Here is a 23,113-nt window from a genome sequence, read left to right on the forward strand (position 1 = left end):
CATAAATGCTCCACTCACCATTCACGCACAGCTGCTTGAGCTTGCCGAATGCAGCCTGAATATCCTGCATAGTTGGGAGGCCATGATCCAAGTCACATTTGTAAACATCGCTCCTTAGAGGGTGACTGCGAGTGATTCCACCACAGATACTGGGAGAGAAAATCAGAATTTAATAAATAAAAAAAAGATCCACAGTCCACTTTGTGGAGGTACAACTGAGATCTACAAGGTAGGCAGTAGCAACAGAAAAGAGTTTGGTTTGTGCTGGGAGGTTCCAGCCTTATTCCATAATCTATGTATCAAAGCTCAGGTTATTTGTTTCTCTCACTGCCAAAGCAAAACAGGCGTTCTAACTATTCAGGGATTTTCTTCTCCCACCTATGGGAGATTTTAAAACATTTTGTAAATTTTACAATAAATTATACAAAATATTTAGCAATGCATATATTTTTTTAACCCATTTCAAGCCATGCAACATAAATAGGCCATGGATGTATTTCATTCTTGTACAGGGCAATCATTTCAAAATATAAATACTGAGTGAAATACTATTGCCAGCTCTGCATCTGGGGTGGGGGTTTCTTCTAGAAATAAAATTGTAGAGAAGCAAATGTATAGGCAAAAATAACCAATATAGTGCCTACCGTTGGTCTATCTTGCGTTGCTGTAACAGGTCCTTGATGCTGGCCATCCTCACTAATGCACTGCCATTAGAATGGTTCCAGCACCACAGCTGCATAGAACATAAAACAGGGTCACATTCCTTCAAGCAAATTAACTATTATTGTTTTAAAGAGACGATTAAGTAATCATATAGTCTTCATTCGTTTTTGGGTCAATAATACCATTTAAAAAGGTTAATAAGAACTGTGAAATAATAATAATAATAAAGAGCCCAGAATGTATCTCAACGCCTGAAACAGTAATCAGCACATACTCACTGGCATGCGTCTTCCAAAAAACGAATAGGAATACTGCTTTAGGTCCGTATCTGCCAAAGAGGAGGGGACAACAAAATATTCTGGAAGGCTAGAATGAGATACGAATATTTCATAATTAGTAAAAGTGCATTGAGACGGCTATTAGCCACTGTGACATGGACCATAGGGCCTGATTCAGAGATGGTCACAGGTCGCATAGCAGCTGCGTCTTTGTATGTAGCTGCTGTATGAAAATATGTCAAAGTAGCAGGAGGCGTCTGTAGTAGAAAGATTCCAACTGTATGCTTTATTGATCCGCAGCAGCGTCCGAAGACGCAGCATCGGATCATCAGCGTGAACATCGGTCATCTGACCTCAGGTTACTCAGGATGGCCTTGTCCTCAGCATGCCCAGAAAATGGGGCCAACGCCAAACAGAGGGGGCACTGTGACCGTCCTCGCAGATGCAGATCTGCACATGTGCAGTATAGATCCTGAGCATGTGCAGATCGCCAAACATCAGAGATATACCTAAACCATCGGGTTTGCGTATAACTCTGAATCAGGCCCATAGTCAAATGCGCTCAGAAACCAAGAGGGACTACTGAAATTAAAGATCAGGGCATTAAACATGTGAAAACAATAAAATAAACTTGCATTTACTTAAACTTGATATTTTGCCAAATGCATACAACTACCCAGATTATGTGATGAAACTTGCATCGGGTTCACATGTCATTGTTAGGGCAATTGCTAGAACACTACACCTACCTGAGATGAGTAGCAGTTTTTGGTGGGACCGGATAATTAATGAATGAGAATCACAGATTTAAAACTATGATGCCTTCATGCAACCACTTACTAGTACATGCAGGTAAGTGTAGTCAGTATAATTTTGTCTTAGTGAGAGCCTCCTATAAAACAGGACAGACAGCTTCCAATACAATTGTCTACTGGTCACAGGGAATTATTAGATGACTCATCACTGTAATTCCCACACGTTATCAGCCTATATACAGGAGTTTCTTTAGCTCACCATCACTACTTTAATACTTTTAACAGCACTAAAAATTAACATTAAGATTTATTTAGGCTTACTGCTGTATACAGAGATAGTTCTGTGAGTAGGCTCAGTTAAATTGGCCACACACAATGCAAAATCATTGGACATTTTCCAATTAGACAGATATGACAGCTTGCAGCCCGAAAAGAGCATTAAGACTGATAAAAGTCCCACAGAAGTTAAATGGATCATTACCGAGTATGTTAGAAAAAAAGGCATTGGGAAGACAGCTTGTGTGTTTGCATGTGGTCTTCTGACCATACTACCAGGCCACCTCGTAGACCAGGGGTGGGGAACCTTTTTTTTTCTGCCGAGGGCCATTTTGACATATATAACATTATTTGCGGGCCCAGTGCCCACGGCCCCTCCGTGTGATGTCACACTGGGACCGGGCCACAATCGCCAGTGATTACAGCAATGCCTGGAGCATCCTGAGGATGCTCTGGGGAGCAGTAAGGGCAGCGGTGTGACCGTCTGAAGAGTCCTAAGGACGCTCTAGGCGCCACTGCTGCATAGATTCTGGGCGTAGGGTGCCATTCTAGGCACCTTGCCATCCAGATGAGGCTAGCAGAAAAAACTCAGAGGTTCAGATCAAATGATTCCGGGAGCCTTATCCGGCCCCCGGGCCTGATGTTCCCCATCCCTGTCGTAGACCAACCAGAAGTGATCCAACGGCATTGCCTGAATGAAGGACCAGACCTCATCCAATTTGGTCATCCCTTTGAGTGGCTGCATTGAGAAGGGATACTGTCGCTTGGGGCACAGGCCAAGATAGAAAATATTTCATTTCTTTTTATCAGTTTCTGTGTGGGAACGTCAAGGAAAATCACCATTTAGTTTTCAAATATAACAAAGTTTTGGACAATGAACATGTGTAAATGGGATCTGCTCTTTAAGTGCTAACTCAAATTCTCAATTCATGTGTTCTAGTTTGCGATTGCAAACTGCTCTCGTGTTATATCGAATGACTTTTTATTTAAATAAGAAAAAGGTTTGACTACTAATAAACCAAATAGATTTTTTTCTTAACACAAGGTGTCAGGCACATACAAAAAACGTTCTAAATATATTTTGGTCAAGTCTGAAAGCAACGGAGGAGTCGGGAGAAACACATTATGTTGCCATATGCTGTGCAATCACTTCAATCCCACTTGTAGTGACTGTGATGCCAGTGTGGAACATCTCTCATGAACAGCTGACTGACAAGCTGTCAAATTACCCGGTCTCTGAGGTATTATACTACTAATTAATTCCTCAACAATTAAAATAGAAACATCTTAGCGGTGTCGTTTGTTGCATGGTTATGTGAATTTGTTTTGTATTTCATATCATTTGTTCATATCAGCAGCATATGGTGTAAAGAAAAGAGCTTAGAAGAGAAGTCCTTGAATAGCTTAGCTTTAATCTGCACTGTAAAAAGACGCACTACTTTCCATAAGCCTGGGCAGCTAGACAAGATGAAGGAAATGCAATCGGAGAAGCATTGTTTTGTGTAAATCACCAGAAACCTGAGTTAACCTATAAATGACTTCCCTTTGCCACATTCTATTATTTTATAATTCATTTCCCAAAGTTGAAACAGGCTCAGTGGGTGGATGTGAATGGGTACAAGTACAAAATCAGAGATATGTAGTTTTACCTTTTTGTTAATGTAGAGAAAAGGTGTGGTATAACTTGTAGATGTTCATGATGTCGGCATGGTTGTGATGTCAACATTAGCCATATTGACATTCAACATGTTGTCACTAATGAAATGTTGACTAATTCTCTCTATCCCTAGTCAACATTCTGTCAATGGCGACATCTTGCAGGTGTCAACAATGTCGACCATCTGCTAACATTGTGAATGTCGACCTTGTGATCAGCGTCATTCTGACTGCATACCAAAACACGTAATAGATTCTTGGCAGGTAACCAAGTTTATCACTTTGCTTCGAGTGATGGCTGTGAACAAGGATGGCTGTGTGTACTATTGCTTTGTGTTCAGTAAGGCAGAGAAAATGATGATATTTGGTCATGGTAGTAATTGTTATTAGTAAGCGGTCACTGAAGCGGTGGTACTTTTCTATCTGTAAAGCACATTCAGTTTACAGTATTGTGAAAGTGATAGCGTGGGCATGTGCTTTTCATGACTACATAGAATTTAATGAAGTTTATGAGAAATGACACTACTACTCAGTTTGCAATGAATGGATCACAAACGAAAATACCATGGAATAAAGCAAGCCACATCCAATTGAAGCAAAGGGCATCACGGTAGGATGGTACTGGACTGGTCAGACATTGGGAACCATTCAGGAGTTGTTCCAGAGTTGTTATGGCACAACTAGCATTAGAACAATGATCTGCGTAATAATAAAAGCCAAAGTCTGCAGAACTGCAGTGTCATTCTCGATAGGGAAATTGCTATGAAACCAAAAATAAAATACTGTTATCTATATGTACAAACTGCAGTTGTTTCCTGAACTATTGATCATACAGGCTCCCTAAATCTACGAAGGATATTTACCATTTTGAAATCATGTAGCCTTCATTTACTGAGCAAACTCGCCAATCAGAGGCTCCGGTTCTTTTGATCTCTCTATCCCAGTCAGAGAATGTTTCAAACAATGGAGTCTTCAGACCAATATCTCCTCCTCCTGGATCTATTCCATTCATTTTATCACCTGTCAATAACAATGACCACAATATTTTATATGTATGTCTGAGCCATAGAAAAGAAGAGCATCACATAAACTCATTATATTATGACTAACTTGGTCTTACTAGAGGACCTAAATTGTTCCTTGTAATTATTCATTTTTTCTATACAGAGGTCTCCTCCTACATCTATCCTCACTACGCCACGCAACGTGACATGCCTGGCGTGAGTGAGTGTCCTGTGCAACTCTGCTTGCATCGGGTGTCTTTTTTTGAAAAAAATGCACAGAGATATACAAGTGTTGTATACCAAATTAATCAGCACAGTCTCCTGGTACGACCTAGTCTCATCGCATCGAGAATTAGATTCAATTTTGCCAAAAAATGCATGAAAAATACGCCCGGCACTAGCATAGTCTCACTGGACCTGGCACGCCGAGAGAGGCTGTCTGGCGTGACTAATGCAATGATGAGTGAGGACACATCTGTGTACATACATAAAAAGCCACTAGTATGCTATTTAAGAGTCAGATATTCTCATAATCTGCAAATGATGGTAATGGTAGTGCAGATGCACATAAAGGGGTAAATGTGACTGTGATGCCTGCAAATCGCAGGCTATTATATATAATCCCAAATTCTTCACACATATCACTTAGATTCACAATACGACTTCCTCTTTAAAAGTGCAGGCAAAGTAATCAATGGTGTAATGTATGAGCAGAGGTTTTAATTAATTTAATCTTCCTGTCATCATGTCTCTATAAAGGTTTGACAAAACATGTAGCTTACGTAATGTTGTGCTTATGCAAGTCTATACTAAACTAGTGTGTTTGAACATTTTAGACACATTAACTAGTAAGGCAGATAAGAATAAGCAATGATGCAGAGGTGTATGAAACGGGCGTAATAATACCCAGAAGACAGTAAATTAGAAATAATTTCTGCACATATACAGAGCTGTACACATCTGGAGATGCCACAGTCTCTACCTCCTCCTCCTCCTCTGCAGCATAAACATTGGGTTACAATAAGATCAATAAGTAAATTAGAGGTTTCAGACTCAATAAGCATTAAGCATATTTTTATAGGTTGCTGCATACATTGTGGATATTTGTGGACATGTGTTCTGTTTATTTCTAGCATTTTAATGGTGGCCAGTGTTTACACTGCATAGGGGGACTACTACTGGGGGCACTGCATAGGGGGACTACTACTGGGGGCACTGCATAGGGGGACTACTACTGGGGGCACTGCATAGGGGGGACTACTACTGGGGGTAATGCATAGGGGGGACTACTACTGGGGGTAATGCATAGGGGGGACTACTACTGGGGGTAATGCATAGGGGGACTACTACTGGGGGTAATGCATAGGGGGACTACTACTGGGGGCACTGCATAGGGGGACTACTACTGGGGGCACTGCATAGGGGGACTACTACTGGGGGCACTGCATAGGGGGACTACTACTGGGGGCACTGCATAGGGGGACTACTACTGGGGGCACTGCATAGGGGGACTACTACTGGGGGCACTGCATAGGGGGACTACTACTGGGGGCACTGCATAGGGGGACTACTACTGGGGGCACTGCATAGGGGGACTACTACTGGGGGCACTGCATAGGGGGACTACTACTGGGGGCACTGCATAGGGGGACTACTACTGGGGGCACTGCATAGGGGGACTACTACTGGGGGTAATGCATAGGGGGGACTACTACTGGGGGTAATGCATAGGGGGGACTACTACTGGGGGTAATGCATAGGGGGGACTACTACTGGGGGTAATGCATAGGGGGGACTACTACTGGGGGTAATGCATAGGGGGGACTACTACTGGGGGGCAATGCATAGGGGGGACCATTTCTGGGGGCACTGTATATGGGACACTACTGTGGGCACTGCATAGGCGGACTACTGATGGGGCATTGCATAGGGGTGCACAAAGCATATTTTTGCACCTGGGCCCACCACTCAATAGTTCGACCATTGCCGGCGGTGGCTTTGCTTGCCCGGGGTTTTTTGGCTGCGGAGGGGTGGTGTTTCTGGGGGTTGGTTGCCTGGAGAGCGGGGGTTAGCTGTTCAGTAATGTAGCTGAGGGTGGTTTACCTGGGGTACCCCGTTAGTGGTGTGGCCATGGGGGTTGGTTCCCCGGGCGTAGGTGCTCAATAATGCTGCCCCGGGGGAAGGGGAGTTCTGGCTCCTACACTTTCATCCTGGCTCCTAGATTTTAGAAAAATGTAACAAGCCCTGGTCTAGTGTGTACCCAGTATTAGAGTAGAAGTCTGTCAATGCTACCAGAGAATGGTGTACAAACTAATGAAGTGACTACAACAGTGTAGTTTTTTGCTCTCAGATTTATGCCAAATTCACTTCACAAGTACGAATGAGCCCTACATGTTTTCCTTGCCGTTAAGAAGTAAATAGTAATAGGTTGCAAACAGTAGCTCTACCAGAATGCAGTTGTGATCAAAGTTGTAATAAAAAAAGAAATGCAAGAATAACTTACCTTGATTATGATACATTTTGGCAACATATTCAAAGGCAAAAAGTAGCTGGAGGTCTGTTGGTTGTGAATAATGTGCTAATGCAAGACAAACCTATGAGAAAGTGAACAAAACAGATTAATATAGTTACTATTTTGTAAATATTTGCAAATATATAGATTAGACTAGGAGGTGCACAACCTGTACGTCAAGACCCTTATTGAGTTCCTAAGATTTTGAAATATGCAATACTGGGAAACACTTCTTTTGGGTTCCAGAACAATGGCACACTGTCATTTGGTGACCAATTTGAAATATACAATAAAAATAAGCACCAATGTAGGGCCGGCGGCAAAGCCGAGGGCCAGGGCCGGCGGCAAAGCCGGACAGGCTTCAATTTTGTTTTTTGGATTAATGTGTTACTGGAGTAGTGAGATGGAAATGGAAACGGTAAATATCTAAGGTCTACCCAGGTGAAACTGGGTACATCTGCTAGTAATGTGTATAGACCATGAAAAACATCCTCAAACCTTACTACATATCAAGTATCGTCTCTCACCAGGCACAACAATTTTATGGTACATTACAGTAGGTGAACACACACCGTATAATGTACAATCTTGGTTCACACCGTATAATGCACAGTCTTGGTTCAGTTTATAGCTGGGGATCACTACAGACAGCTTTACTGAAAAAAACACAAATAGAAGCGTGTGCCAGAACATTTTTGAGAACACGGATGATCTAATTAATTCCACAATACAGCCAGGTTATACAGTGATTCAGAAAAACCATGCGGTGATAGATTTTTTTAGGAAGATGAGTAATTCTATTGTTCACCCTTTCCTGAACTCCAAAACACCACTTTGAATGGATGGATTGAGTAACTGAGCATTATTCATTTTCCCGAAGAAATCTCTTACACAATTTCCAGGAGCCTAAAACAGATTTTAGTAATCAGTGATTGAGTCTTTCACGGAGCTGGGAAATAAAGTATATTCCAGAAAGGCAACTGGCTGCAATACAGATTCTTACACTATTGTAATAACAGGTGCTCAGTTACATGCAGCATGCACAGTTAATGCTGTGAGCAGAGTCTGTACAAAAATGTCATCACAATGAAATTTGCCCTCATGGGTGCATTAAAATTACTTTGGGGGAGATGTATCAAACCACTTAAAGAGGACTAGTGGAGAATTTGCCCTTAGCAACTAATCAGATACTACCTGTCATTTTATAGAATGTACTAGATACATGATAACAAGAAGCTAATTGGTTGGCACGGTCAACTCCTCCACTTGTCCTCTTTAGAACGTTTGCTACAGATCCCCCTATATTTCAGACAGAAAGATACAATAGTCTATTAAAACTAGAATGGCAAGTGTAACGATTGCTAGAAGTGTATCACAGGATTGTTTTGACATATGGAGATCAATATTTTAAATGCCAATTCTACCCAAAACTGAAAATTCAGTTGTGTGGGAAACTCTGATGTGGTGGGTCACTGGCTCCCTGCTGCGGTCAGGTGAGGTGGTCCTTGCTCCTGTCAGCAGTCTGCCTGCAAATAAATAAAAGGTAGGCGCCCCTTGTCTGCCACAGCCAAGAGGTGTTCTCCGTGCTTCTGCCACGGATGCCATATTTCATACATAGGCAGCGTGTTTTGGTGGACAACAAGGGCCTTAACGTATTAACAGTCCTGACAGGAACAAGGGAGTCCTCAGACAGTGGTAGATGCTATATAGTACTTTAAATCTGCCTTCAACTTATTGAATATTTGCAACAGACCCACTCCACTGCATAATTTGGGGATTTGCATAGATTGATCAGCATGGCCTGGGACGTAATTTACTAAATAAAATGTTGGTGTCAGGCAGTAAAATGGTGTAAACTAAATACATATCATGCAAAAGCAAAAAATATTTCAGTTGTTTAATGAAGCAATTAAAAGACAAAACCGTTACTGCTTTCATTACCTATTTATTACACACTATGTAAGTAATTTCTAAGAAATGTCTAATAAACCCCTAGAGTAGCAAAACTAGCAAATCGTTGGAAAGAGACTTTATTCCTGGCTATATCAGTCTGACATGCTGGATGAAAGACCCTAAACTGGAGCCATAACCGGTATCAGCATGGTGCAATATTCCTATACTAGTTTATTTTAATGACTGTGCTTTGATGATATAAAAAAAAAAATATTCAGACACATACATCCTACTGCAACAGCTTATAAAGAAAAGTGATCTTCTAAGTGTACAGTAGTTACTGTGTGCCAGGACATTGAGCTACTGCTATTGGTAGCTTCTAGCACATAACCTGCAAAGTATCAAAACAAAATGACAGAATGAACGAACGGACGGATACCTGGCTGAGAAACAAATAACGGGCAAAGATTAATTTCCCACAACCCATAAAAGTCCCAAACATAGTGCAGGTACATGTATTCAGTGTTATAGTAATGGAGAGACCCTCTATCAGGTCATTTCCCACAACCCATAATCGTTCCAAACATAGTGCAGGTACATGTATTCAGTGTTATAGTAATGGAGGGACGCTCTATCAGGCCATTTCCCACAACCCATAAACGTCCCAAACACAGTGCAGGTACATGTATTCAGTGTTATAGTAATGGAGGAACGCTCTATCAGGCCATTTCCCACAACCCATAAACGTCCCAAACATAGTGCAGGTACATGTATTCAGTGTTATAGTAATGGAGGGACGCTCTATCAGGCCATTTCCCACAACCCATAATCGTTCCAAACATAGTGCAGGTACATGTATTCAGTGTTATAGTAATGGAGGGACGCTCTATCAGGCCATTTCCCACAACCCATAATCGTTCCAAACATAGTGCAGGTACATGTATTCAGTGTTATAGTAATGGAGAGACCCTCTATCACGTCATTTCCCACAACCCATAATCGTTCCAAACATAGTGCAGGTACATGTATTCAGTGTTATAGTAATGGAGGGACGCTCTATCAGGTCATTTCCCACAACCCATAAACGTCCCAAACATAGTGCAGGTACATGTATTCAGTGTTATAGTAATGGAGGGACGCTCTATCAGGTCATTTCCCACAACCCATAAACGTCCCAAACATAGTGCAGGTACATGTATTCAGTGTTATAGTAATGGAGGGACGCTCTATCAGGCCATTTCACCTTTTTTGCACTTTCGGGTCCAGATTCATCAAAACGAAATCGAAGTATGCGGAAGTCTTTACAGTAAATGATTAATTCTGTGGGGTTGAATTTCAGTTTCTTATTGGAGGAGAGGATCTTCTGTTTTCTCTTTGTGTCATTTACTGAAACAAATAATGATTTGAAGACTGATTATACTTGCAAGAGACATTATCAGCTCACTGTTGTATGGCAGGGCCAATGAGTGTGATGCGCTATGATCTGGCTCTGTGCGCCAGCACCCTAGCCAAACGCTTGCTGCCTGAAGTGTTTCCCCAGCCAATCACCTCCTTTAGTCTCTCCAGCCAATCACAGCCTGCAGTGTCTCCCTCTCTCTCGAGCAGCGCACTGCTCTGCTATGAATCCTCCAGGTCAGTATCCAGCGGTGCCTCTGCATCCTCTGCAGGGCGCACTGACCCCAGGAGCTGCCGCCAGCACCTTGTACCAGTGCCGCAAACATCTGGCAGAAACTGGCCCCACTCACCCAACGCAGTGTTGCCACACTCAGTCACCGAAAAGGTCAGCGCCGCTCTCGGTTACTGCCCCATGATGTGTGCAGTGTGTACGGGCAGCGAGCCAGAAGGGGCGTATCTATAAATGGGTGCAGGGTGTGCGGTACACACGGGCTCGCGGGTTCAGGGGGCACCGCACACCCTGCACCCATATTATCTGAAATTCCCGCGTCTGGTGTCTCAGTACTGCTCAAAACACCGGAAAATGGTCGTCGCGGCCATTTTTCCGGCATTTTGCACATATACAGTAAAGAAATCGCCGGGGAAATAGCGCGGTGCCCAGAGTCTACTGTGCTGCGGTGGCCGGCTGGCCGCGTCAGTCGGCTGCCGGAGAGAGAGGAGGGGGCCCTGGACAGGGAATGCACACAGGCCCCCTCCTCTCTTTAGACGCCCCTGCATCCAATGCCTGCCTACACTGCCCTGGCTAGCATCTGTGTGTGGGGAGATGGTGACGCGTATGTAGGCTGTGACTCTGTATGTTAGGGATGTTTACATGCTGACTGGCCTACTACTGAGATCATTGTGACACCACTGTGTGTAGAAGTGTGTGTTTCCTCCTGCAGTAGTGCGTGTTCACTGTGTCTACACTGCAGCGCTGCAGGCCTTATAGAGAAGATATTAACTTGGCTTGGTATATCCTGGGAGGATTAGTCTGCAGTATTATTATTAATGTAGCACTGCCCATAGTACTGCCTGTGCTTAACCCCCTCCTTGTCCAAGCTGCTATCAACTCTTACCTCCTACCCACCCCCAGTACTGCCTGTCCCTAATCACCTCCTTGCCCCGGCTGCTATCTACCCTTACCCCCTCTTTGCCCGTCAGTACTGCCCCAGCTGCTATCTACTCCTATCTACCCTTACCCCCCCTCCTTGCCACCTCAGTACTACCCCAGCTGCTATCTACCCTTACCCCCCTCCTTACCCCCAGCACTGCCTGCCGTTAACCCCCTCCTTGCCTCCAGTACTGCCCCAGCTTCTATCTACCCCTACTCCCACAACACTGTCTCCAGCTCTGCCTGTCTCTAACCCCATCCTTGCCCCAATGCTGATATCTACCCTTTCCCTCCCCCTACCTCTAGCACTGTCTGCCATCCAGCACTGTGCCAACTGCTATCTGAACTTACCCCCTCCCTACACCCAACACTGCCTGCCCTTACCCCCAGCTGTACCCCAACTGCTACTGGCCCCCAGCACTGTCCCGACTGCTACCTGCCCTCACCCTCCGTAATATGTGATGGGACCCAGAAACAGTGTAGTAGGACCCCAATTTCTTAAAGTGGGGGGACCCACAATTTTTTTCGCTTGGGTGTCTTTTTTTTACTGAAAATGCCTGTGAGTCGCAATGCCATGTGACTAGGAAGCACCAGCAGACTGCTCATTAATTTGATATGTCACACTTGTATATATGTAAAAAAAAAATAACAACACAAAAAAGACGCCCGACACTAGCAGAGTCTCAGAGGATCTGGCACACTGAGAGGGGCTTTATAGCATGACTGCAGCAATGGTGTATCAGAATACATCTGTAGACAAATTAAGTGGCTACTGTACGTACAACAGCAAATCTCATGAGCTCTATGTTCGTGTTGTCATCTCAGTTAGGGGAGAGAGGTTTTTAACAAGAGTTTATATTAAGGACTGCAATAAACCATGACAAATAACAGTTCATCACTGAATCATCTGTCCAATAATACTGTTTACCTGGGCCTTAATACATACCTACAACAATTTGCTCTATACAAGTTAGTGGGACATCATGTTCACCCAGTAGGCGGTTTTTATAGTGGAATTTCTAGAAAAAAAATAAAAAGGATTCATTGATGACCTAACCATCTACTTTAACAAAACCTGTAAAATACATATTAAACTATAGTAAAGAGCAATCACTCAATTTTCTCCCTTTAAATAGCAAGTTAGATACTTTTTAAGCATGCTCCTGATAGACACTTTTCATTGCTGTCCTCCTGCATTTTTATTATTACCGTTACAAAACCTCTCTGGCGATCAATGAAGTATAATAGGGGAGATGAGGAGGGGGACAGTGCAGTCAGAGCATAGAGGCATTCTCTTTGCTCACCACATCATGTATCATGTATGTGACTATTAGCCATGGTAGCCACATGTCACTTTCATTTCTGCAGAATTATAAATTAATAGCAGCCTGGAAAAATGAAAGTGACCAAGCTCCGTATGGCCTGCCACAGTGCTTTATTATACAAAAAAAGTGTTCATTGGGCAGCTGCTTTAAAAAGCAAATAAACAAATATTTTATTTTAATATAGAACTGAACTAAGCGGAATTAAATGCCTGCAATAACAGGTTTTACACTAGGCTAAACGTGGTCATCATGTACTCTTTCACTCACACCCCCACATAAGTTTGTCATGCTAGGTGGGAGTCGCTATTGGGAACATACAGAGAGACAGACAGACAGACAATATTGCAGAGTTATTTAGCAGACATGCACTGTACTGGATTTATATACAGAGGCATAGCTAGTGCAGTCACATAAAGGCTACATTTTGATTTTATTTTTTGTAACCTCCATCATAACTATTTAGGACCATGTCCAAACGAGTGGAGGTGTGCTTCAGCTGTCTGCAATAGAGGGTGATGTTAAAAAGTATGTAGTTTTAACAGGACTGCAGTGGTAAATCAGTATAACGAAGAGGGTGTGTGTGCACTCTCACATCTTAAGGTTGAAAGTTATGAGTATTTACAGTACATGCATTGGCGGATCCATGGGGGCCCGATCAGGGCAGGCTGTCTGTGGCAGCACACTAACATTCTGGAGATCCCAGCAGCATCCTCTCAGGTATAGCCATACAGCGTGCGGCCACAGCAGCGCACCGACTAGTGATGATGCTGGTCACCAAACCGAGTGCAGATGGGGGGGGGGGGGGAGAGCTAAAAAGCACAGTTGTCTTCTAATCACACACACAAGCTGTTGCAGTCACTAGCCAATCAGATTCATGTCCAGCTTGATGTAAATTGCCAAGTCAATGCATGAAAATGATGTTGGTGGGGCTAGTATAAAAAAAAACCTGCACCAAACTGCACATAAACACATAAGGAGAGAGTACATACCTGGAATGGCAAAATATTATCTGTAATAAATGAAATCTTAAAGTTGGTGCAAATCAGCTTCCCCCACAGGTCATATATGCTTGTATCAGATGCAATACATTTCCTGACAAAATTCACTTCATTAACCACAATTTCACCTAAGTAGGGAAAATAGGAAAATTAATAAAGTAGCAATACAATGGACAAAAATCAAGTCCGAATCAAGATAACAGCAAAAACACATCAAACATTGTGTTTCGGTATTCATTATTCAGTCACCATACTGTTGACAGGTACAAAATGCCGCCACCCGATTTTCAGCCTAACTCTGTCTCGACATTTTGAAGGTGTCGACATCAGTTAGCATTATGGTGTCGACCTTTTGACTGTCGACATAATGACTACATACCTACATCATCGCATTCCCTGTGAGCAGATTTGAATCTTGCGTGATCATATGGTCACATGGGAATGTATACACAGACTACATGGAAATGAAGTCAGCAGTCACTTTTCTTAAGGTGAAATATCTGCATCTATTTATACTACCAGTCTATTACTCCAATAATATAACTGAAGGACATTGCAGAGTTCCTCTCAGAATACCTATATGAATTATTGACGAAGACAAATGCTTGTACTTGGCAAAGAAGCAAGTGCTTCCTGTCAGACTATGGAAACCTTGGTCAAGGTTATAAAGGTTTATTACAATTAAAAAGAGTGATTGTATTTTAATCAATTTATGGTTTAGGTTTACTGGTACAAACACACAGCAATTCATAACTCACTTAACTTCTATCAATTGAGTGCTTTATAAAATCTACACCTACTCTCTAATCTCGTTTTCGGTAAAAGAATTCATAAAATTTTTTTTCTTTTTTTTAAATGATGCGCTCTATATAAAATGTACTGTATGAGATTATATATATGTCCGGCCCCCCACATTCAATAAATAGATACATTCCGACATTATATGGGGCATATGGGCGGCACTCCACAGCTTTTGAAAACACTCCAGCAGCGCTGTACAGGTCAACGTCTCAGATGTCTTTTTTGTTGCATCTTTCGTCAGGATCAATCTCCTGACGAAATATGCAACGATAAAGACACCTGGGACGTTGAACTGTACAGAGCTGCTGGAGTGTGTTTTAAAAAGCCGTGGAGTGCTGCCCATACATACATACATACATACATACATACATACATTTGAGCCTTCTAGTCTGTTAATTTGTTTGCCTTAGACAATATTCACCAGGCATTACCCAGTGTGTGGAATCAAAATAACAGACTCCTATTCTGGTTACTGTTAAAGTATAGCACAGACCATTCACCTCTATTTGTACCAAAATCCATATCACAAACCGTGAATAACCAAAACATATCCGATACTCCACTATCATGATATGCCTGCCATAATTAAAACCTGCCAAACATCAATGCAAACTTTGGAACCAATTATTTAAATGAATAGAGTATATACCTCGTTGAAGAGTGTTCCGCATGGTGCCTTTTATTTGAGAATAAAATCCCAGAAAAAGTGGCTCAACTGTAAGTGGCCCAATAGCCGCCACATGAAGTAAAGCTTTACCTTCCTTACTGAGAAATTAGAGCACACACACACGATGGGATAGACTAGCCACTGAGATCTTCTTTAACATGCAAAACAAATTTAACAATTTGGCCATTGTCTCTCATGTACCTACCAGACCAGTTCGAAAATATAAAAAAATGTTGCAATAAGAACACAAGCAGTAAAATGTGATATCCAATTATATATAACATTACATTACAATTATTCATAGATCATTCTCCATTTTTATACATTTTGTAAATGGAAACAAAGGAGACATCATATGACATGAAGTTCTCTCACTAACCCTGCTAATCCAGATGTATCAGGAGTGTGACCTATTTCTTCATGACATCTTGGAGAAATGGGATATTATATACCTACCACCTCCCTTCAACTTCAGCTTCCCTAGTGTCCAGGTGATATATGGAGCAGCTCTGACACTGAACACAAAGCCGCACTCTCAGGTCATTTTATAGTGGTGAACTTAGACGTTTTCTTGGTTCTATTATGAATGTTTAACACTTGCTGTGCAGCTGAGGGCAAGCTACAGCCATCTGCAAAGTCATACAAAGGTGGCCAGAGGAGGCACTGGTGTCCTTTAATGGGATAACGGACATGTGGTCTGATATATGAAAGAAACTGGGCAGCCACAATTTTTTAGATTTCATTATATTAGTTTTTATTTCTACTAGCAGCTTCAATATATAAATAAATCTATATTTTAGGTCTAGGGCTTCTTAAATACCACCCTTTGGGCCAGATTCTGAGTTGCACACGATCCCCACACAATGCCGATGTTCATGCAGACGAGAGATTATTTGCAACTGCGCATGAAGTTCTGAAATCCCATACGTTGCAGATGTACTAAGCCTTGGAGAGTGAAAGTACCAACCAATCAGCTCCTGTCATTTTTCAAACAGCCTGAAAACTGACAGTTAGGAGCTGATTGGTTGATACTTTATCTCTCTTCACTTTTTCACTCTCCAAGGCCTGGTATCAGAAATGTGGCAGAAAAGCGATGGGGTGACGGGGAGGTGGCTCGTACTACATACAAAAATGGGCCATTCAGTGGGAATATTATGGGGTATCAACGCAAGTGGCTGCCTTCCCTGGCGCAAGCATAATAGGCCATGGTCAGATAGATAAACTGCACCTGCCATAGGGCTGGCGCTAGTTTCAATGGTGTGACCGATGGTGGCGTATGACGACTCACCAATCAGTATTACAGTGTGTAGCGGGCGCTAGAAGTGGGTGTCTCAGATCTTGCACTTTCAGAGTTTGTAGACATTTGCATTAACAGCTGCTGTCGCTTTTGCGTGTAACTCAGAATCAGGCCTCTTTATGATGCGGTGGAAGTACATTTCTGATATGAGAGCTGAATGCATTGAAGATATAATCTTGTACCATGCACAGCCTTACACAGTGTGACCTCTTAGTATTTGGGATAATACATGTGTAGGTTACACCAACTGCAATATATGCAGAACATTTCCTAACTACAGTGACAGTTACACAAAGATATATTTTCCAGAACATTAAATACTTTAAATAAATCCAGATTTGTGGAAGATTTGCTTTTGTTGCACCTTACTGCATTTCTGTAAAAAAGGATAGCTAAACCTAAAGTATCCATGGCTTTTACCAATATTACCAGACATAGTGCTGTGCAATGATACGAGGCACGGGTGTGATCATGGGTGATTAATTCATGCACACATCACCTTACAGATGGGTCCACATACATCTAGCCTCCTTGCACGTAAAACAGCCCTTCTAGTCGCACCATGCCGTGGCGTGACTCGACAGCGCCGAGTGTCTTTTTACCTTCAAATGCATCTTATTTGCACAACTATGCAACTAGATAGCACATGCAGCTCCTGCTGATTAAAATGATATACAGCATGCCTAGGTTCTGTGAGTGACTGCGGATGTATCTGCATGCGAAACGCTACATTACTAGTCAGCGGCTGTAACACTGTAATGTAGCGCTTCACATGCAGATACGCCCGCAGTCACACAGAACATAGGCATGCTGCATATCATTTTAATCGGAAGCGGCTTCTGCTATCTAGTCGCATCGTTGTGCGAATAAGACGCAATTGAAGGTAAGAAGATTCACAAAAAGATGCTCGGCGCTACCGAGTCATACGGAGCTCCCGCGTTATGTGTGGCGCAACTTGTAGCGTACAGAGGATAGATGTGTGTGGGTAGATCTGTACCTTACCTGATAAAGGTTCACCTTGACGTGGTAGGTGGGCAAACATCTTTGGCCAAACATGTACTAAGAACCTTAATAGAAAACCATGTTAATTGATAGTTTTATTATATATTTGAATATTCAGCATTCTTAGTGCCTAGAGTCTGCATCTGCATTTCCCTCCTTTTTTCTGCTGTAGAACTACAGGTCTCGGCAAGGTAGTACCTATTATTGTGTTTAAATTAGGATGTGCAGCCCAGTTCCCCCTTTTTTCCTATGTACGTGTCTATTTTAGGTACACTTGAAGGTGAGACCCCTTCTCCTGGGCTAGCACTCCTCCTACCTGCCCCAGGTGATTATAATTAGTATGGGTCCTGTGCATTGAAGTACACACATGTAATGGGCACTATGAAAAGTAAGTCCTAGATAAATGTATACAATGTGTCAGTATTGGCGATGTTAGGGACCCAGCTGATAAGGTTCACCTTTACGTGGTAGGTGGGCAAACATCTTTGGCCAAACATGTACTAAAACCATGTTAATTGATAGTTTATTATATACAGTATATTTGGATATGAAGTATTGTTAGTACTTAGAGTGTGCATCTGCATTTCCCCCCTTTTTTCTGATTTTACCTATATTACCAGATATGGTGCTGTGCAATGATATGAGGTGTGATCATGGGTGATTAATCCATGCACACATCACGCGTACCCAATGGATGACACTTTTCCACCTAATATGCAATATCTTACAGTGATGTAGACCATTTTGCATACAATGTACAATGCCCCTGTTCCAGCATTAAATAACTTACATAGATATGACGGTCTCAGGTAAAGTAGCTGCTCCATCCCTGTCCTTTGAATATTACAAGTTTTGCTGCCTATGTTTCTAATTGCCTAGATGAACTTTAATCCTATATACTTATCAAAATTCTTCCCATTTACGGATGTGCTTTTGTATTACCTTGTAACCCCTTAGGCCATGGAATACAAATCCATTTTGGTTTCTGTACAGGAAATTAAATTCCAAGTATCCCCATAAGCTTTAACACTATTATTTTAGGATAGATATGCAGAATGTACTTCTACTCACAAACATTGTCTACAAAATGTTAAAAGCCTGCACAGTTCTTGTACTGAACAGAATATTCCCAATCTCGACTCATCAGTGGCACACATTGTTCTGCTTAAACAAAATGGTAACAATTTGTCCCAGATACTGACCCGCAGTCATGGCATGTGACAACAACAACAGCATGCTGTATTACATCCAATGCGCCGCTCTCTAAGAAAGTATTGTCCAGAGAGAGAAGGTACGTAACAGCGGGGGATTTATTAATGCATACCATAGGCACCATGAGAACCACATGGATGCATTGTGTGCTTGTAGAAAGCAACACATGTGCATAATACAGCATATATCTCAAAATGTTTTTCACATGTACACGTGGATAGTTTCATAATGGTCCATGCTATTTTTTACTTTAATTCTAGGCATCTGTACAATAAAACCTGTGTATAATATAGAAGTCGCATTGTGCATGTGTGTATATATATATATATATATATATATTTATATTATCTAGCAAATGTTTAGTGATTTAGGGGCTAATTCAGCATGCGCAGAGGACCCATTCTGCGAGTGTGCAGAATGGGTCCTGCTAAAACACACGCTAGCCCTTGAATGCCACTGCCTGGGGGCGAGGTCGGGCTCCCGTTCTCCGGGAGTGGCAAGCCCTGGATCAAAGCAATATCCTGGGCTCACAAGCGTCTAGGCTGGGTAAGCTGAGGCTTACTCTGCTGTCCGGCCACCCGGTGCCATCCACCATCGATCACCGATGGTCGCGATGGTGAGAAGAAATCCTTAGCGCGCCCAAACAGAGCAGTGAATTGAATAGCTGCGGGAGCTCCCTGCCAAGCTATTCAACATAGCCTTGAATTGAATTCCCCCCTATTAGTCATATTTATAAAATGTAGCAATAGGCAAAAATTTGCATTGAGAAAAATGACTGCTCTAATTTAGATTAATGAGAGCTGAAGTGACCCTAAAGTTCACGTTTATTACATGGTCACATCACATGAAGTCTAAACATCTTGGTACAATATTTTATCATACACAAATTGTTTGGTGAATAATGAGCGTAAAGGCCCCCATACAAATGCAATAGATTGGAGCAATTCCACGATCCCCAGACACCAGGGCATTGGTGAAATCACGCATGTTGGATTTCCCCGATTTGCTGATACAGAGCAAAATATGATTGTGATCAACAAATTGTGAAATTTTTCATGTTGAGAATTTCCGGATTCTCCGACAGATCGGCGATTATCAATGGCAGTCAATCGGCATTTACGACTGCGGTTCCAGCCTGATTGAGGAATTGTGGAAATGGCCTTCAGATGTATGGAGGCCTTTAGTTTGTAATCCACTTATTTGAACTTTGTAAAATGCAGCGGATCCACTAACCGAGAAAAATGAGCGATTGAACGATAACTACATAGTTATCGTTCAATCGCTCAATAATCGTGCAGCAATCGAGCAGAAAAATGTCGACAATGACCAGCGATGCGCGTTCCCGCTGGTCGGCATCGCTAATCGCCCGAACAGGATGGTCAACCCGACGATATCGTCAGGTTGACCATCATGTTCGGGCGATGAGCGATTCCCTGTCAATATCGTCAGGTTGAGCATGTACGGGGATGAGGGAGGGTGCCTGCACTGAACGACAACATTATACTGTGGGCACTGCACAGTATAATGAACGATTACGTTATCGTTCAGTTCTTCAATGTCGGCAAGTGGATACGCACATTTAGTCTGATTGCATGGAGTTAGCTGTTAATAAAAAACACCTACCACTAATATTTACCATCACTGCAGTAATGTTACTCCTGTCTATCTACCAGCAGGACAAACATGAGAACTGCGAATATGTAACCATGGGATAACAAACCATGATTTTGTTAAAGGATCTCAAGAAAATTCCTAGCAGCTTGGCAGGCAGAACGGCTGACACATGCATGAATACTTAGTCATCCCTAACAAGGCTGTGCCAGCAACATTCCACATTGTGAGAGGTCCAGGAACACACAATTCATTGTCTGACCTTGGGCCTGTGTACAGGATCCCAGAACAAAATAAGTGATTAATTTAATTACGAGGGAGTTGGATCAGTAAGTTATATTTTCCTGCACATACTAGATATGGAAACCAGAACTTGGGCATCAACAAAGAAAATCATAACATTATTGTTAACTCTTATTTTTAAACCATTACATAATTTGAAGAGATTCTTGCAGTTCGCATAAAATCATGTGCCCCTATAATGGCTGTGACTCATCTCCTCTTGCAACACATTCCGATGACATCATTGATTTGGAATTAAAGCATTTTCAGAGTTTACCGTGTTTCTAGGCAACTGAAAACCCACAGAAGAGGCTGGTGAAGGAGCAGAAAAACTGTTACACAACAAATACGCATTTCAAACTTTGAGCCACTGACTTTGGTTATTTAAGTACCAGTAGTCGGAGAACTTCATAGCTTCTGAGTATGGGATATTCTTATTATTACTGAGTACTGTATAGGCGACAACACTGTGGAGGCAAAAGCAGCTCAAGAAAATTAGTATAATAGTGTACAGCCTCGTACACCGTAAAAATATGCTAGACACAAAAACACGGTTATTATTAACTTTTAATTTAAATTGCACCACCATATAATGCAGTGCAATCATGTAATAAACCTACCAATATGTTTTTGGATTGTTGTTATTACATTTTATTTGTAGGGCGCCACAAGTGTTCACAGCACTATACAGAGGGTCTGATTCAGAGACGGACGCTCTGAAAGAGCGCTCACTCTGAATCATGGCGTTTTTTTTTGGGAGCGGCCACCTGGCCGCTCGCATAGCTGTGGCGAGCTGTAGCGAGCGACCAGGTTGATGGACGCGATGGTCAAGACCATCGCGACCATCGGGCTTGCGACGAGACCCTTGTGGTAGGGTCTCATGGCCGCAAGCCCCAGAGAGCTTCTGGCTCTAATAGATCCGGAAGTTCTCCCACTGACATCACTGGTGATGTCAGTGGGGCCGCCCACAAACGGCAGGCGTTCGCTTGGGAACGTCTCAGTTTGTGAAGCCACTCCCTGGCCACGCCTACCAAACAGGGCGAGCTGTCAATCACCATCACCCCTTTGGTGCGAGACCCGGAGCGGCAGCACCCATCACTAGCCAGGTCACGCGCATGTGCACGACGGAGCAGGCTCCGCCGTGCGCATGCCCAGTGGGCAAACATCGACCCGGTTGCGAGCTCTCAGCGCTTGCGACCGAGTCTGGGATCAGGCCCAGAGAGCATAACAATAAGAGAATACAGGGTAAAACAGTACAGTACAATTAGCACTACAAACACTGATGCAATATGTGCAATTGAAAAGTATAGCATCAGCTGAAACCTGTCAACATGGCGCAAAACGACAGGTCTAGTTCGACTGAAAAAACAAAAACAGATGATTGGGGTCCAAGGAGGATGTGTAGCAGGTGTGCAAGAGAAATAGTATATGAGAACAGGATGGAGGAAGGCCCTACTCGTGGAGCTTTCCACCTTGCGCAGTAAACTACATGGTTTTTCTTTTGGTTGTTTGCACATATTTAAATGGTCCTAACTAGACCAAGATTGTTACTAGCTAGCAGGTGGTATTTCTACGTATAAATTAATCAGACAGCGCTGGGTATTGTAGCTTCAAAAACTACAAATTAATTATGTACAAATGTCGCCAATCAAATTCATCAGTGAAATCTAGCAAAGTAGTTTTTTTCATTTGTGCGAATAAGATGCACATTTTGAGCAAAAAAGGCACATGTAGCACCAAGAGATACTGTATGCCGCGACTGAAGCCACAGTGTATGAGGACACATATATAGTTTCTGTTGACAGCTGGATTAATTCAGATATTGAAAAATTGACCACCTTAAACGCAAAGAACATCAAAAGATAAAATGACAAAAAAGATTTAGCAATGTGGGCCAGAACAAAACCAGGCATATTTGCCTTGAATATGTTTGACCCCTTAAACCTAGAGGATGAATCCGCAAAAGACAGGGTGGCTTGGAAAAAACGTTCCATAGTAGAATTACCCCATGGAACAGCAGAGGAGAGTGCCTAGCACTAAGCCTTGTGGTATTCCAGCTGAATCAGACGGTGGATCCAGTGAAAAAATAATATAGGAGTGGCTTAATAAGTAGGATGCAAACCAGGATAGGATAGTGCTCTGAAATCCACGGGATTGTACTGTTTGCATGAGATGGGAATGGTCAACTTTTTTGAATGCAGCAGAGATCCAGGAGAATTAGAAGTGAGCAATGATCAGATACTATCGCAGTGCAGTGTCTAGGTGTTGGGAACGAAAGTGTGATGAAAGAGGGTCCAATATTTTATGTGAGGAAAGGAAGAATGTGAGGCAAGAAC

General features: G+C 42.5%; 1 protein-coding gene across 2 annotated transcripts in view; it reads right to left on the reverse strand.

The window, feature by feature from the left end:
* Window positions 1-23,113, reverse strand: part of MTMR10 (myotubularin related protein 10) — a 97,193-nt gene that overhangs the window by 33,001 nt on the left and 41,079 nt on the right. For both annotated transcript variants that reach the window (XM_088445532.1, XM_088445540.1), the window contains exons 3-10: window positions 13,897-14,033; window positions 12,529-12,601; window positions 10,281-10,423; window positions 7,136-7,226; window positions 4,492-4,648; window positions 942-1,029; window positions 645-733; window positions 19-149 (exon numbers count right to left, since the gene is read on the reverse strand). In XM_088445532.1, coding sequence (XP_088301658.1) covers window positions 19-149; window positions 645-733; window positions 942-1,029; window positions 4,492-4,648; window positions 7,136-7,226; window positions 10,281-10,423; window positions 12,529-12,601; window positions 13,897-14,033 — 909 coding nt within the window. The remainder of the gene's footprint in view (window positions 1-18; window positions 150-644; window positions 734-941; window positions 1,030-4,491; window positions 4,649-7,135; window positions 7,227-10,280; window positions 10,424-12,528; window positions 12,602-13,896; window positions 14,034-23,113) is intronic.

The sequence above is a fragment of the Taudactylus pleione genome, unplaced genomic scaffold, assembly GCF_031769625.1.
Source record: "Taudactylus pleione unplaced genomic scaffold, aTauple2 ptg000019l, whole genome shotgun sequence".
In the NCBI taxonomy this organism is placed as follows: Eukaryota; Metazoa; Chordata; class Amphibia; order Anura; family Myobatrachidae; genus Taudactylus; species Taudactylus pleione.